Source organism: Ranitomeya imitator, chromosome 2, assembly GCF_032444005.1.
Source record: "Ranitomeya imitator isolate aRanImi1 chromosome 2, aRanImi1.pri, whole genome shotgun sequence".
NCBI lineage: Eukaryota > Metazoa > Chordata > Amphibia > Anura > Dendrobatidae > Ranitomeya > Ranitomeya imitator.
The window spans coordinates 763,929,788-763,941,358 of NC_091283.1; the positions used below are offsets into that span (position 1 = coordinate 763,929,788).

The following is an 11,571-nucleotide window of genomic DNA, read 5'->3' on the forward strand; positions in this document are numbered from 1 at the left end:
GCCGAGAAGATGCAAAATAATGAAAATAATAAAATCATTAATTACCAAAATAATAGAGAAAGTCAACACCACATTGCAAATAAACATTCATTCCAAATAAAGAAGCAGGGCGCGTCCGAGGGTGAGTATATACCTAATAAGAATATAATCACCCTCGGACGCGCAATGCTTATTTCCAACAGCCTTCCTTCCTAAGAATCAGCCCTTCCGTCGTGTAGAGAGACGTTGTGTTACACTCCAAGGTGTTCCCCAGGTTGCCTTTCCTGAGCTTCGATCTTCCGGCTCTCGTTTAGTAGTTCTTGGAAACTACTCTGCATTAGGCCTTCAAATTGGGTATGGGGTGTAGAGAGATGGTGTGTTCCACTCCAAGGTGTTCCCCAGGTTGCCTTTCCTGAGCTTCGATCTTCCGGCTCTCGTTTAGTAGTTGTTGGAAACTACGCTGCATTAGGCCTTCAAATTGGGTATGGGGTGTAGCGAGAGGGTGTGTTACACTCCAAGGTGTTCCCCAGGTTGCCTTTCCTGAGCTTCGATCTTCCGGCTCTCGTTTAGTAGTTCTTGGAAACTACACTGCATTAGGCCTTCAAATTGGGTATGGGGTGTAGAGAGAGGGTGTGTTACACTCCAAGGTGTTCCCCAGGTTGCCTTTCCTGAGCTTCGATCTTCCGGCTCTCGTTTAGTAGTTGTTGGAAACTACGCTGCATTAGGCCTTCAAATTGGGTATGGGGTGTAGCGAGAGGGTGTGTTACACTCCAAGGTGTTCCCCAGGTTGCCTTTCCTGAGCTTCGATCTTCCGGCTCTCGTTTAGTAGTTCTTGGAAACTACACTGCATTAGGCCTTCAAATTGGGTATGGGGTGTAGAGAGAGGGTGTGTTACACTCTAAGGTGTTCCCCAGGTTTCCTTGCCATTGCTTCGGTCTTCCGACTCTCGTTTAGTAGTTGTAGAAAAGTACACTGCATTAGGCCATACAAAATGGGTATGGGGTGGAGAGAGATGGTGTGTTACACTCCAAGGTGTTCCCCAGGTTGCCTTTCCTGAGCTTCTATCTTCAGGCTCTCATTAAATTGTGGTTAAATGGAACAACTGCATTTGGCGTACTAGTTGGTTTGGGGCCTACTATCGGTGTCTGCCACTCCTTGCTGTTCTCCTCCACTGAACAAAGCTGTGCCGCCTGTTTACTACGGTTGCCAATTTTGAACTGCATTTCGACTACTTACTGATTTGGCCCTACTCTCTGTGTCAGCCTCTCATTCCAGTTGTCCTCCACTGCAATGCCCCCTGGTTATTCCTGTGTTACCAATTTTGAACTGCATTTAGCCCACTTTCTTCTTTGGGCCTATATCTGTGTTTCCACTTCATCGTGCCCATTGCCCAGCCAGTGATAGATGAGTCTGCTGGTACATTGACCCATAACGCAACATTCCCCGTGCACGCTACACAACAACATTGTGACCCTGCTGAAAGTCAGGTTGCTCTTCCCGCATACCATACCACCTTACACGGGGACAAAGAGGAAGGTGCAGATGAAAGTGCAGGTTCCTTCATCAGGTGGGGGGAGGAATACTAGTTGGCGACGTCACTGGCACAGGGCCTCTCATAGTACGCAAAAGTGTTGCTGCCGGTGGGAGGCGCCCCCGCCGTGCAAACACACCGCTGTACTTTGAGGGGCCCTGTGCCAGTGCCAATGCCAACGAGTGGGCCCCCCCTGCTTGCTCAGGTTCACAGCACTTGCAAAGTTGAAATACTTACCTCTCCCTGCTCCACTGCCGTGACGTGGTCCAGATTTCCTGGGCCCACTAATTACTTGAACCAGCCCTACCCCCCACAACTTTAGCCAAATGACCCCCAATTTCAAATGCCTTCCAATTATTATAAGGTAAATTACGCTTGACAAGCTTCATTAAGAAGAATGGATGGTTTTGACATTAAAATGGCCACTCTAGGTGTTTTCCTGGCCCCCACTCACTGCCGACTATGCTGCCCCATTGACTTGCATTGGGTTTCGTGTTTCGGTCGATCCCGACTTTACGTCATAATCGGCCGATTTCACTCGACCCGACTTTGGACATAGTCGGGTTTCGCAAAACCCGGCTCGACTCTAAAAAGGTCAAGGTCGCTCAACTCTAGTCAGGATAGCTTTGCAATGTATACCGCCGGTAAAAGGCTCAGAACAGTCCAAGATGCATATTAAGCGGTGGCAATGATAGAAAGCCTTAATTTTACAATGGTAAAATAAAAGGACACCCGTAAGGCCACTTTCACAATTAGTTTTGCAGGGTCTGCTTGTTGCATGCTCTGGAAACCTTTGGGCACATATGACAAACACACCTGTAAGCTCCTATCCACAAGAAAGCAGCCAAAAGAGTGCAAACCTTTCATTTCTATACAGACTAACGCAGTGCGCATAGAAGAGTCTTTGTTTCACAATGGGAGCCTATAAGCAATAGATGCCCCTGGTACAGATGTTAGGAAATCATCCCAAGGTACAACTTCAAAAGACCCTGCAAAATAGGATAAACACATCCTAATGTTCCCATTATCAGACTCGGTGAATGCTGATCTCTAGGCCACAGCTTGTCCAATACAAAAGCCTATGAGACTGTGCAAACAATCCCCCTGTGTTCACAGGCAACCACAGTCCTCCAGTGAGCTTATCAGAAAGTGTGAGCCCTGGATGTGCTCTACTACAAAGCATTACAGAAAGATAGAAACACAACACTTGGTTCATGTAATAGCTGTTTGCCATACCTTCAGTAGGCGGTGAACATGTACCCATTTCGCAGTATTGTTTAGGATTATTGCATCAGGTCTTGTTTTACAAATGTGATGACATTACATATAGTAGGTCATAGGAAGCTGAATAAAATGATACCTTGATATCTGCGATCCGATGTCTTATTCCAGAGACATCAACGTTTTTCTTAATATGCAAATGATCTGTTAAAAATCTATGGGTGTCGGACACTGATCTGCCTGTAAATCTGCCTCCAGAGCATATAAATTAATGAAAGGAAGTGTTACCAGTGTGATAAGTAATGGTCACTATGCTTCCCTGATCTCACTGCAGAGCCCTGTGATTAGAACTAACACAGTACAGCAGAGCTGAGCTCTGTCTCATTACAAACACATTTGCAGCTGCAGTCCTCTCACAGTGCTTCAGCTTCCATCTCACAGGCAGCCAGGGTGGGGGAACAGCAGCACAGCAGAGCTGACAGCACTGTGGGAGGACAACTGCAGATAAGTTTTTAATAAGACATAGCTCACTTCTGTACGGTGTTGGCTCTGATATCACTGCAGAGCTATGTATGATGAGAGCAGACTGTCAGCCATCACATGTCTCAGACTTGTAAATCCCCTTTCATTAAAAATAATCTCTGGAGGCAGACTCTCAGGAAGATCAGTGTCCGGCCCATGGATTTCTCCAGAATAATATGTTGGATTGCAGATATAAAAGTATCATTTTATTCAGGTTCCTATGACCTGCATGCCCATATAGAGGTCCTAGTTATGTTCATCCTACTGGCAGATTCCCTTTAAGAGTATTGAATGACATATGCCTCCATTCCCACTGGTTTTTCATGATTTCCATCACAAGATCCAGTATCTTTTATAAGAACAGTTTTTATAAGAACAGCACCATTCAAACATACAGAAAACCTGGCGGACCTGGTTATAGTAAAATAGGGTTATAGCAGTCATAGTCCTGCAATGAGCGGAGGCTACGATGCTAATGTGAAGAGGCAAGTGTGCCATCAGTTCTGATAAGCTGTCAGTAGATTTTATAAAAAATATTCTAGGTTTTCAGAGACTGTTAACCCTACCTAAAGACAAAAAAGCTGATCTGTCTATTAATTTAGACGAAAATGTATCAAACACAATTTAGGTCACTATAAGTCCAATAAGTGAGACTCCAATAACAGAGCGCAGAACAAATGGTGTGAGTAATGTGCAGCCCTGAGCCAAGCAGGCACATTCTACTCTCCATGTGAGACTATGTGCACATGGAATCTTTTTGCCAAGTTTTTGTACACGAATCTGAGCAGAAACTTCAAGTTTGAGGAATTTTGAGTTTTTCAAGAGAATATGGCGAGTATAGGCTCAGGTTCTGCTCCAAAAACTATAATAAAAAAAAATAAAAAGAATCTGATGTTTTTACACCACTTCCCCTCTAGTTTTATAAAATCTAAGTCCCTAATTAAGGGACAGCGCTAGGACTAGGAACTTCTCAGTTTGAACCATGTAGGCCAGTTCCCGGGAATTCTCTTGTACCTATCTACCATGTTTTTATCATCATACTGAAATAAATGACGTTTTTAAATTCAACATGATATTTTCTTGGATGGGACGATCGACAACTGTGCAAAAAAAAAAAAAAAAGTGGACACTCAACTGTACAATCTGTAATACATGGCCAAGAACCAAGGTGTGAAAATCAAATACAAATTCACAAGTGTGGATTTTCACAAGGACAGAGAGGGGGGAAAAAAAAGGTGCTGGAACAATTACAATGGGCTGTGAAAATACATTATCTATAGGGTTCAATGAAAGAGAACCTCTGGCAGGTTAATACAGACCCTCTGGAGTTTAGAAATGGCCCTTAAAGGGGTTGTATGGTCAAAAGAACCTCAGAATAGGTGAGGAGGACTTTCTGATTCGTGGGGTCTGACCGGTGGCACCTGCTCTGATCAGCAGAAAAGAAAACTTTTATCCCCAACTGAGAACTTTAATACCGTTACAGTATGCCGTGGCCGGTTAAACATGTAACTGCTGCGCCATTCATTCTTCATGGGGAGGCTGGAAAAAGCCAAGCGCAGCGCTCAGCAGCACCATTATTATTATTAATAATATTTATTATTATATTGCCCATGAGGTCAAGCATGTGCATTGTCACTCCATTCTAATGGGGATATGAGGTGCCTATTTCTGCCGATCTGAGGGGGTCCCAGTGGTCTGACCTGAACCCATCAACAAGTTATCACCTATTCTGTGGACAATATTTTAAGTCTATCACATGGCAACAGCATAACTTGGCTTAAATTAAAACAGTGGACAATTATTAAGAAGATACCATCAGATCTGGATCTGGGGAACAGAACATAATTGTAATAGTAGTAACACATCCAAATAAAAGTTATCACGAGTGGCTTTACAATATGACAAAGTTATGACCGGTGGCCCAAAAATATATGACATTTAGTACCAACCCCATTATGCCTTTGTGTGTATTTCCAAAAGTAAATTGCCCCTTCTACTGAATATCACAAAAGCCAGGAAGCGATCTACTCTGCCAATAAGAAATCTGCAGAGACATCACTGCTGGAGAAAGGATATCCAGTGGTTATTAACCACCAGGGGAATCACAAGGACATGGGGGGTAATAACCTGTAGGGTCGGGCACAGACACTTCCCAATCTCATCCAGGACCTGGCTAGCACTGGTGTACTTTATTACATAGGAGCCTTCAGGAATATTTCAATATTTTAAAACCCTTTTCTTCACTGAAGTTTCCTGAGAATATTGACAAACTGACTCCGTCACACACACTAGACTGCAGAGTACGGAGCCGTCAGCTCTCCATACAGGGCACCCGGCTCCGCCGGAGATGTACGGCAGCCAATCTACAGCGACACATGTGCCTGTTAATTACGCTGCAGATTCTTCCACAGAAAACCTGTAACAAATTAAAGCACCAGCCATGTGGATGATTTCCTACAAATCTCCGACTGCTCCTGCTGTGGATTTTTATACATTTACAACATATCAAATTCTGTTGCAGATTTTCACAGCGGCTTTGACTACATGGGGAGAAATCTGAGGCAAATAAGCATCAAAATCCGCATGTAACAAATATAGATTGTGGGACAGCTGAGCCGCAGGAAATCCGCTTTACGTACACGAGCTCAAAATCTGCAAGGAAAATATGGAATAAAATGGAAATCCTGCAGATTCGTCCCATAAGTCAATTTTTGACTCAGCACGTGGTGGAGTTTTGTTCCGGTCCCCACGGCTGGCACAGTAATCAGCCGCAGATTTTCTGATTGGTGACAAATCCGTATAGAAAAATCAGCAGCATGTCTGGTCCATGTAGTGCTGTAGAGTGCCGTGATGGCGCTGAAGGCAAAATGATGGGAACATTGATGAAATATTAATCCCATCATGTCACTGTTCATCACCAATTGGATCTGCCAGAAGAAAGATCGAGCCCAGTAATGGAAACCATGACAACATCGACGACAGGTAAAATTAATGAAGCCTTCCTTACAAATGTGACAACTACAGTAACAATCCCATAGATCGGCACTGCATGAATCATACTAGGATCGCCACAGGGATCAGTAGATCACTCAGACCTGCAGCATTACTCTGGGTATTATGGGATATTGGAGCACAGGACTGCACACAGCATCCTTCTCCAGGACCACCACTTTCCCCAAGTCCCTAAGACCACCTGCACATGATCAACACTTGCACAGGTCCACCACCCTTCCCTAGGAACACCACTTGCACAGGTCCTGGCACAGGTCCACCACTTGCACAGGTCCACCACCCTTCCCTAGGAACACCACTTGCACAGGTCCTGGCACAGGTCCACCACTTGCACAGGTCCACCACCCTTCCCTAGGAACACCACTTGCACAGGTCCTGGCACAGGTCCACCACTTGCACAGGTCCACCACCCTTCCCTAGGAACACCACTTGCACAGGTCCTGGCACAGGTCCACCACTTGCACAGGTCCACCACTTACCCAGCGCAGTGATGAGGAAGCCCCCGGGGGGTCTCAGAGCCCTCCTGACCCAGGCATCCCGCAGCACCTCCAGGTTGGCACTCTGGCCCTGGACCAGCAGCACCCAGCTCTCCAGCCAGCCCTGGAAGGACACCTCCGCCACGGCCCGCACCAGCCTCCTGTTCCAGAAACACCTCGCATTCGCAGCCTGGAAGTCCTGAAAGACCTGGCTGCCCTTCTCCCCCGACCCCGTACCATCGAGTCTACACAGAACCAGCGCGAGGGAGGACGGGGCCAGCTGGACCACCCTGTCCCGGGACATGCTGAGCTCCGTGCGCCGCGCTCACATCCACCGGAGCCTGCACGCAATTCATCAATTACACACCGCTGCCTGGTTACTGCGAGCGGCGGGGCGGGGCCAGAGTGCCGATCACCTCGGCCACAACCAATCAGGAGCCGCGGGGTCTGGGGGCGGGGCACTGCCGTACACCTTGGTCTGGGGGAGTCTGTGGTGAGGTGCAGTGGTGGCGGGCGGGAGAGGAGACCTGTGTGTGCCCCTCCGTGCCGTGTGTCCGGGTGTATCACCCCATAATGACACGCTGGAATTCAGTCAGTGGAGCAGGGACCGGCAGAGCAGCGGCCCTCAGCCCCGAATAAAGACTATCGTCCTCCTGATATGGCCTCTGGTCAGGGCTGCCACTAGAAATTTCGGGGCCCCATACTGGCAAAATTTTCGGGGCCCCCTTGAGACTCCGCCCAGGCTCCACCCCAGCCCCGCCTCCAGGCTCCACCCCTCGAACTGTCCACAGTCCCACCGCTCTCTCTTGGAAAATCTCCACTTCTCACCTATCACACATTGACAGTTCCCATCACCAGATCACACATATAGCCGGCAGCTTTTGTTTTGGCCAAAAGATTTTTTAAGCCGCCACCATAACACGGTAGACACTTTTGGCCGGGCCCTACTCTGCTGTAACCTACTAAATATTTGTTAAAATATGCAATACAATTTAGGTATATTTTTATTTATTTTTCAATTTTTAAAATGACCTATAATACTACATACAAGGAACAAATACCACAACACCATGACCAGACCGCATATTACCACCACAGTGATCGAATAATATAAAATACAAGGAACAAATACCGCTACACCATGACCAGACCACATATTACCACCACATAGTGACTGAATACTACAATACTGATCAATAATAATACAAAAAAAACCACAATACTATCACCATCAGTGCCATTATACACAGGAGATCTGTAATTAGTAAGCAGTGTCTACAGGTAATACAGTGATCACCGGTGACATTGTACACAGGACCTCTGTATATAGTATACAGTGTATAGTGTCAGTGTATAGGTAACACTGACTCACCAGTGACGTCTCTAGGTGAAGTCCTTCATCTTTCATACAGCACAGACCGCCATCACTTCATCCAGCCAGGACTCGTCTCTGCAGAAATAACACAGTTATCTTGAGTTCCACTTGCAGAATACATTACTTAATTTTCACAGCCTCTACATTACACCACATAAAGAAGGTGACATAGTATCACTCTACACAGTAACAGGACCTCCCCCCATTTAAAACAGTATACTCAAAAAATAAAATAAATACATCACTGCAATAATAATATCCCTTATAGCCCCTATGGTAATATTCGCCATCCTAGCCCCCGTGTGTCTCATTGCAGGCTCCAGCCATATGTTCTCCCATCCTGCCCTCATGAGTATCCATTCTGCCCCATATGATCTCCCCATCCTGCCCCATCTGTCTCCATCGTATCCATCCTGCCCCCTCTGCGTCCAGCACACTCTGCCCCCTCTGCGTCCAGCACACTCTGCCCCCTCTGCGTCCAGCACACTCTGCCCCCTCTGCGTCCAGCACACTCTGCCCCCTCTGCGTCCAGCACACTCTGCCCCCTCTGCGTCCAGCACACTCTGCCCCCTCTGCGTCCAGCACACTCTGCCCCCTCTGCGTCCAGCACACTCTGCCCCCTCTGCGTCCAGCACACTCTGCCCCAGCGTTCTTCCCTGGGCCCCCGGATCGCCGCTCTCAAGAAAAAAAAAAAAAAAAGTTCTTCTTACCTGCCGCGGTCCTGCGGCGGGCGAAGTCTCCACGCAGCTGCAGCGTGCATGCACTCGCCGGAGACTGACAATGATGTCAGACACCGGCGACATGCACGCACGCTGCGGCTGACGTCAGCGCCTGCCAGCCTCAGATTGGCTGGCGGCGCCGCGGCTGTTAACTATTGACGTGCGGGCCCGCGCCCGCACGTCAATAGCTTTAAACAGCTGCAGCGTCGGCACTAAGGGCCCAGTTCAGCCTGCGGCTGCCGGTAGGACCCCTGTGAGCAGATAAGACGGGGCCCGATGCGGGCCCCCTCTGCTCACCGGGCCCCATACGCCAGTCACGGCCGTCATGCCCTGATGGCGGCCCTGCCTCTGGTTATCAGAGAATGCCTGTGTGGCCACCGCTATGGCTAATGACTGCGGGGCTGCTGTATTATGGCTCCCATCAGGATTAACCCCTTCCTGCCGCAGCCCTTTTGCGTTTTAGTTTTCCTTCCCAGAGCCATAACTTTTATTTTTCCGTCAATTTGGCCATGTGAGGGCTTATTTTTTGCGGGACGAGTTGTACTTTTGAACGACATCATTGGTTTTAGCATGTCGTGTACTAGAAAACGGGGAAAAAAATTCCAAGTGCGGTGAAATTGCAAAAAAAGGGCAAACCCACACGTTTTTTGTTTGGCTTTTTTTCTAGCTTCACTAAATGATAAAACTGACCTGCCATTATGATTCTCCAGGTCATTACGAGTTCATAGACACCAAACATGTCTAGGTTGCTTTTTATCTAAGCGGTGCAAAAAAATTCAAAACTTTGCTTAACCCCTTAGTGACAGAGCCAATTTGGTACTTAATGACCGAGCCAATTTTTGCAATTCTGACCACTGTCACTTTATGAGGTTATAACTCTGGAACGCTTCAACGGATCCCGCTGATTCTGAGATTGTTTTTTCGTGACATATTGTACTTCATGTTAGTGGTAACATTTCTTCGATATTACTTGCGATTATTTATGAAAAAAACGGAAATATGGCGAAAATTTTTAAAATTTTGCAATTTTCAAACTTTGTATTTTTATGCCCTTAAATCAGAGAGATATGTCACAAAAAAATAGTTAATAAATAACATTTCCCACATGTCTACTTTACATCAGCACAATTTTGGAAACAACATTTTTTTTTGTTAGGGAGTTATAAGGGTTAAAAGTTGACCAGCAATTTCTCATTTTTACAACACCATTTTTTTTTAGGGACCACATCACATTTGAAGTCATTTTGAGGGGTCTATATGATAGAAAATAATGAAGTGTGACACCATTCTAAAAACTACACCCCTCAAGGTTCTCAAAACCACATTCAAGAAGTTTATTAACCCTTTACGTGCTTCACAGGAACTGAAACAATGTGGAAGGAAAAAATGAACATTTAACTTTTTTTTGCAAACATCTTAATTCAGAACCATTTTTTTTATTTTCACATGTGTAAAAAGAGAAATGTAACCATAAATTTTGTTATGCAATTTCTCCTGAATACGCCAATACCCCATATGTGGGGGTAAACCACTGTTTGGGCGCACCGCAGAACTTAGAAGTGAAGGAGTGCCGTTTGACTTTTTCAATGCAGAATTGGCTGGAATTGAGATCGGACGCCATGTCACGTTTAGAGAGCCCCTGATGTGCCTAAACAGTGGAAACTCCCCACAAGTGACACCATTTTGTAAACTAGACCCCTTAAGGAACTTATCTAGATGTGTGGTGAGCACTTTGAACCCCCAAGTGCTTCACAGAAGTTTATAACGTAGAGCCGTGAAAATAAAAAATCGCTTTTGTTTACACAAAAATGATCTTTTCGCCCACAAATTCTTTTTTTCACAAGGGTAACAGGAGAAATTAGACCACAAAAGTTGTTGTGCGATTTCTCCTGAATACGTCGATACCCCATATGTGAGGGTAAACCACTGTTTGGGCGCACCGCAGAGCTTGGAAGTGAAGGAGCGCCGTTTTACTTTTTCAATGTAGAATTGGCTGGAATTGAGATTGGACGCCATGTCGCGTTTGGAGAGCCCCTGATGTGCCTAAACAGTGGAAACCCCCCACAAGTGACCCCATTTTGGAAACTAGACCCCTTAAGGAACTTATCTAGATGTGTGGTGAGCACTTTGAACCCCCATGTGCTTCACAGAAGTTTATAATGTAGAGCCGTGAAAAAAAAAATCGCATTTTTTCTACAAAAATGATCTTTTTGCCCACAATTTTTTATTTTCACAAGGGTAACAGGAGAAATTAGACCACTAAAGTTGTTGTGCAATTTCTCCTGAGTACGTCGATACCCAATATGTGGGGGTAAACCACTGTTTGGGCGCACCGCAGAGCTTGGAAGAGAAAGAGTGCCGTTTTACTTTTTCAATGTAGAATTGGCTGGAATTGAGATCGGACGCCATGTCGCGTTTGGAGAGCCCCTGATGTGCCTAAACAGTAGAAATCCCCCACAAGTGACCCCATTTTGGAAACTAGACCCCCCATGGAACTTATCTAGATGTGTGGTGAGAACTTTGAATGCCCAAGTGCTTCACAGAAGTTTATAATGCAGAGTCGTGAAAATGAAAAATATTTTTTTTTCCACAAAAAATTATTTTTAGCCCCCAAGTTTTTATTTTCACAAGGGTAACAAGAGAAATTGGACCACAAAAGTTGTTGTCCAATTTGTCCTGAGTATGCTGGTACCCCATATGTGGGGGTAAACCACTGTTTGGGCGCACAGCAGAGCT

At 46.0% G+C, this 11,571-nt stretch overlaps 1 protein-coding gene across 1 annotated transcript in view; it reads right to left on the bottom strand.

Annotated features, from left to right (window-relative positions):
- STOX1 (storkhead box 1) overlaps window positions 1–7,090 on the bottom strand; it is an 84,303-nt gene extending 77,213 nt beyond the window's left edge. Inside the window, exon 1 of the mRNA XM_069753404.1 lies at window positions 6,745–7,090. Within this exon, the coding sequence (XP_069609505.1) occupies window positions 6,745–7,045 (301 nt within the window). The 5' untranslated portion in view covers window positions 7,046–7,090. The remainder of the gene's footprint in view (window positions 1–6,744) is intronic.
- Between the last annotated feature and the right edge of the window lie 4,481 nt (window positions 7,091–11,571).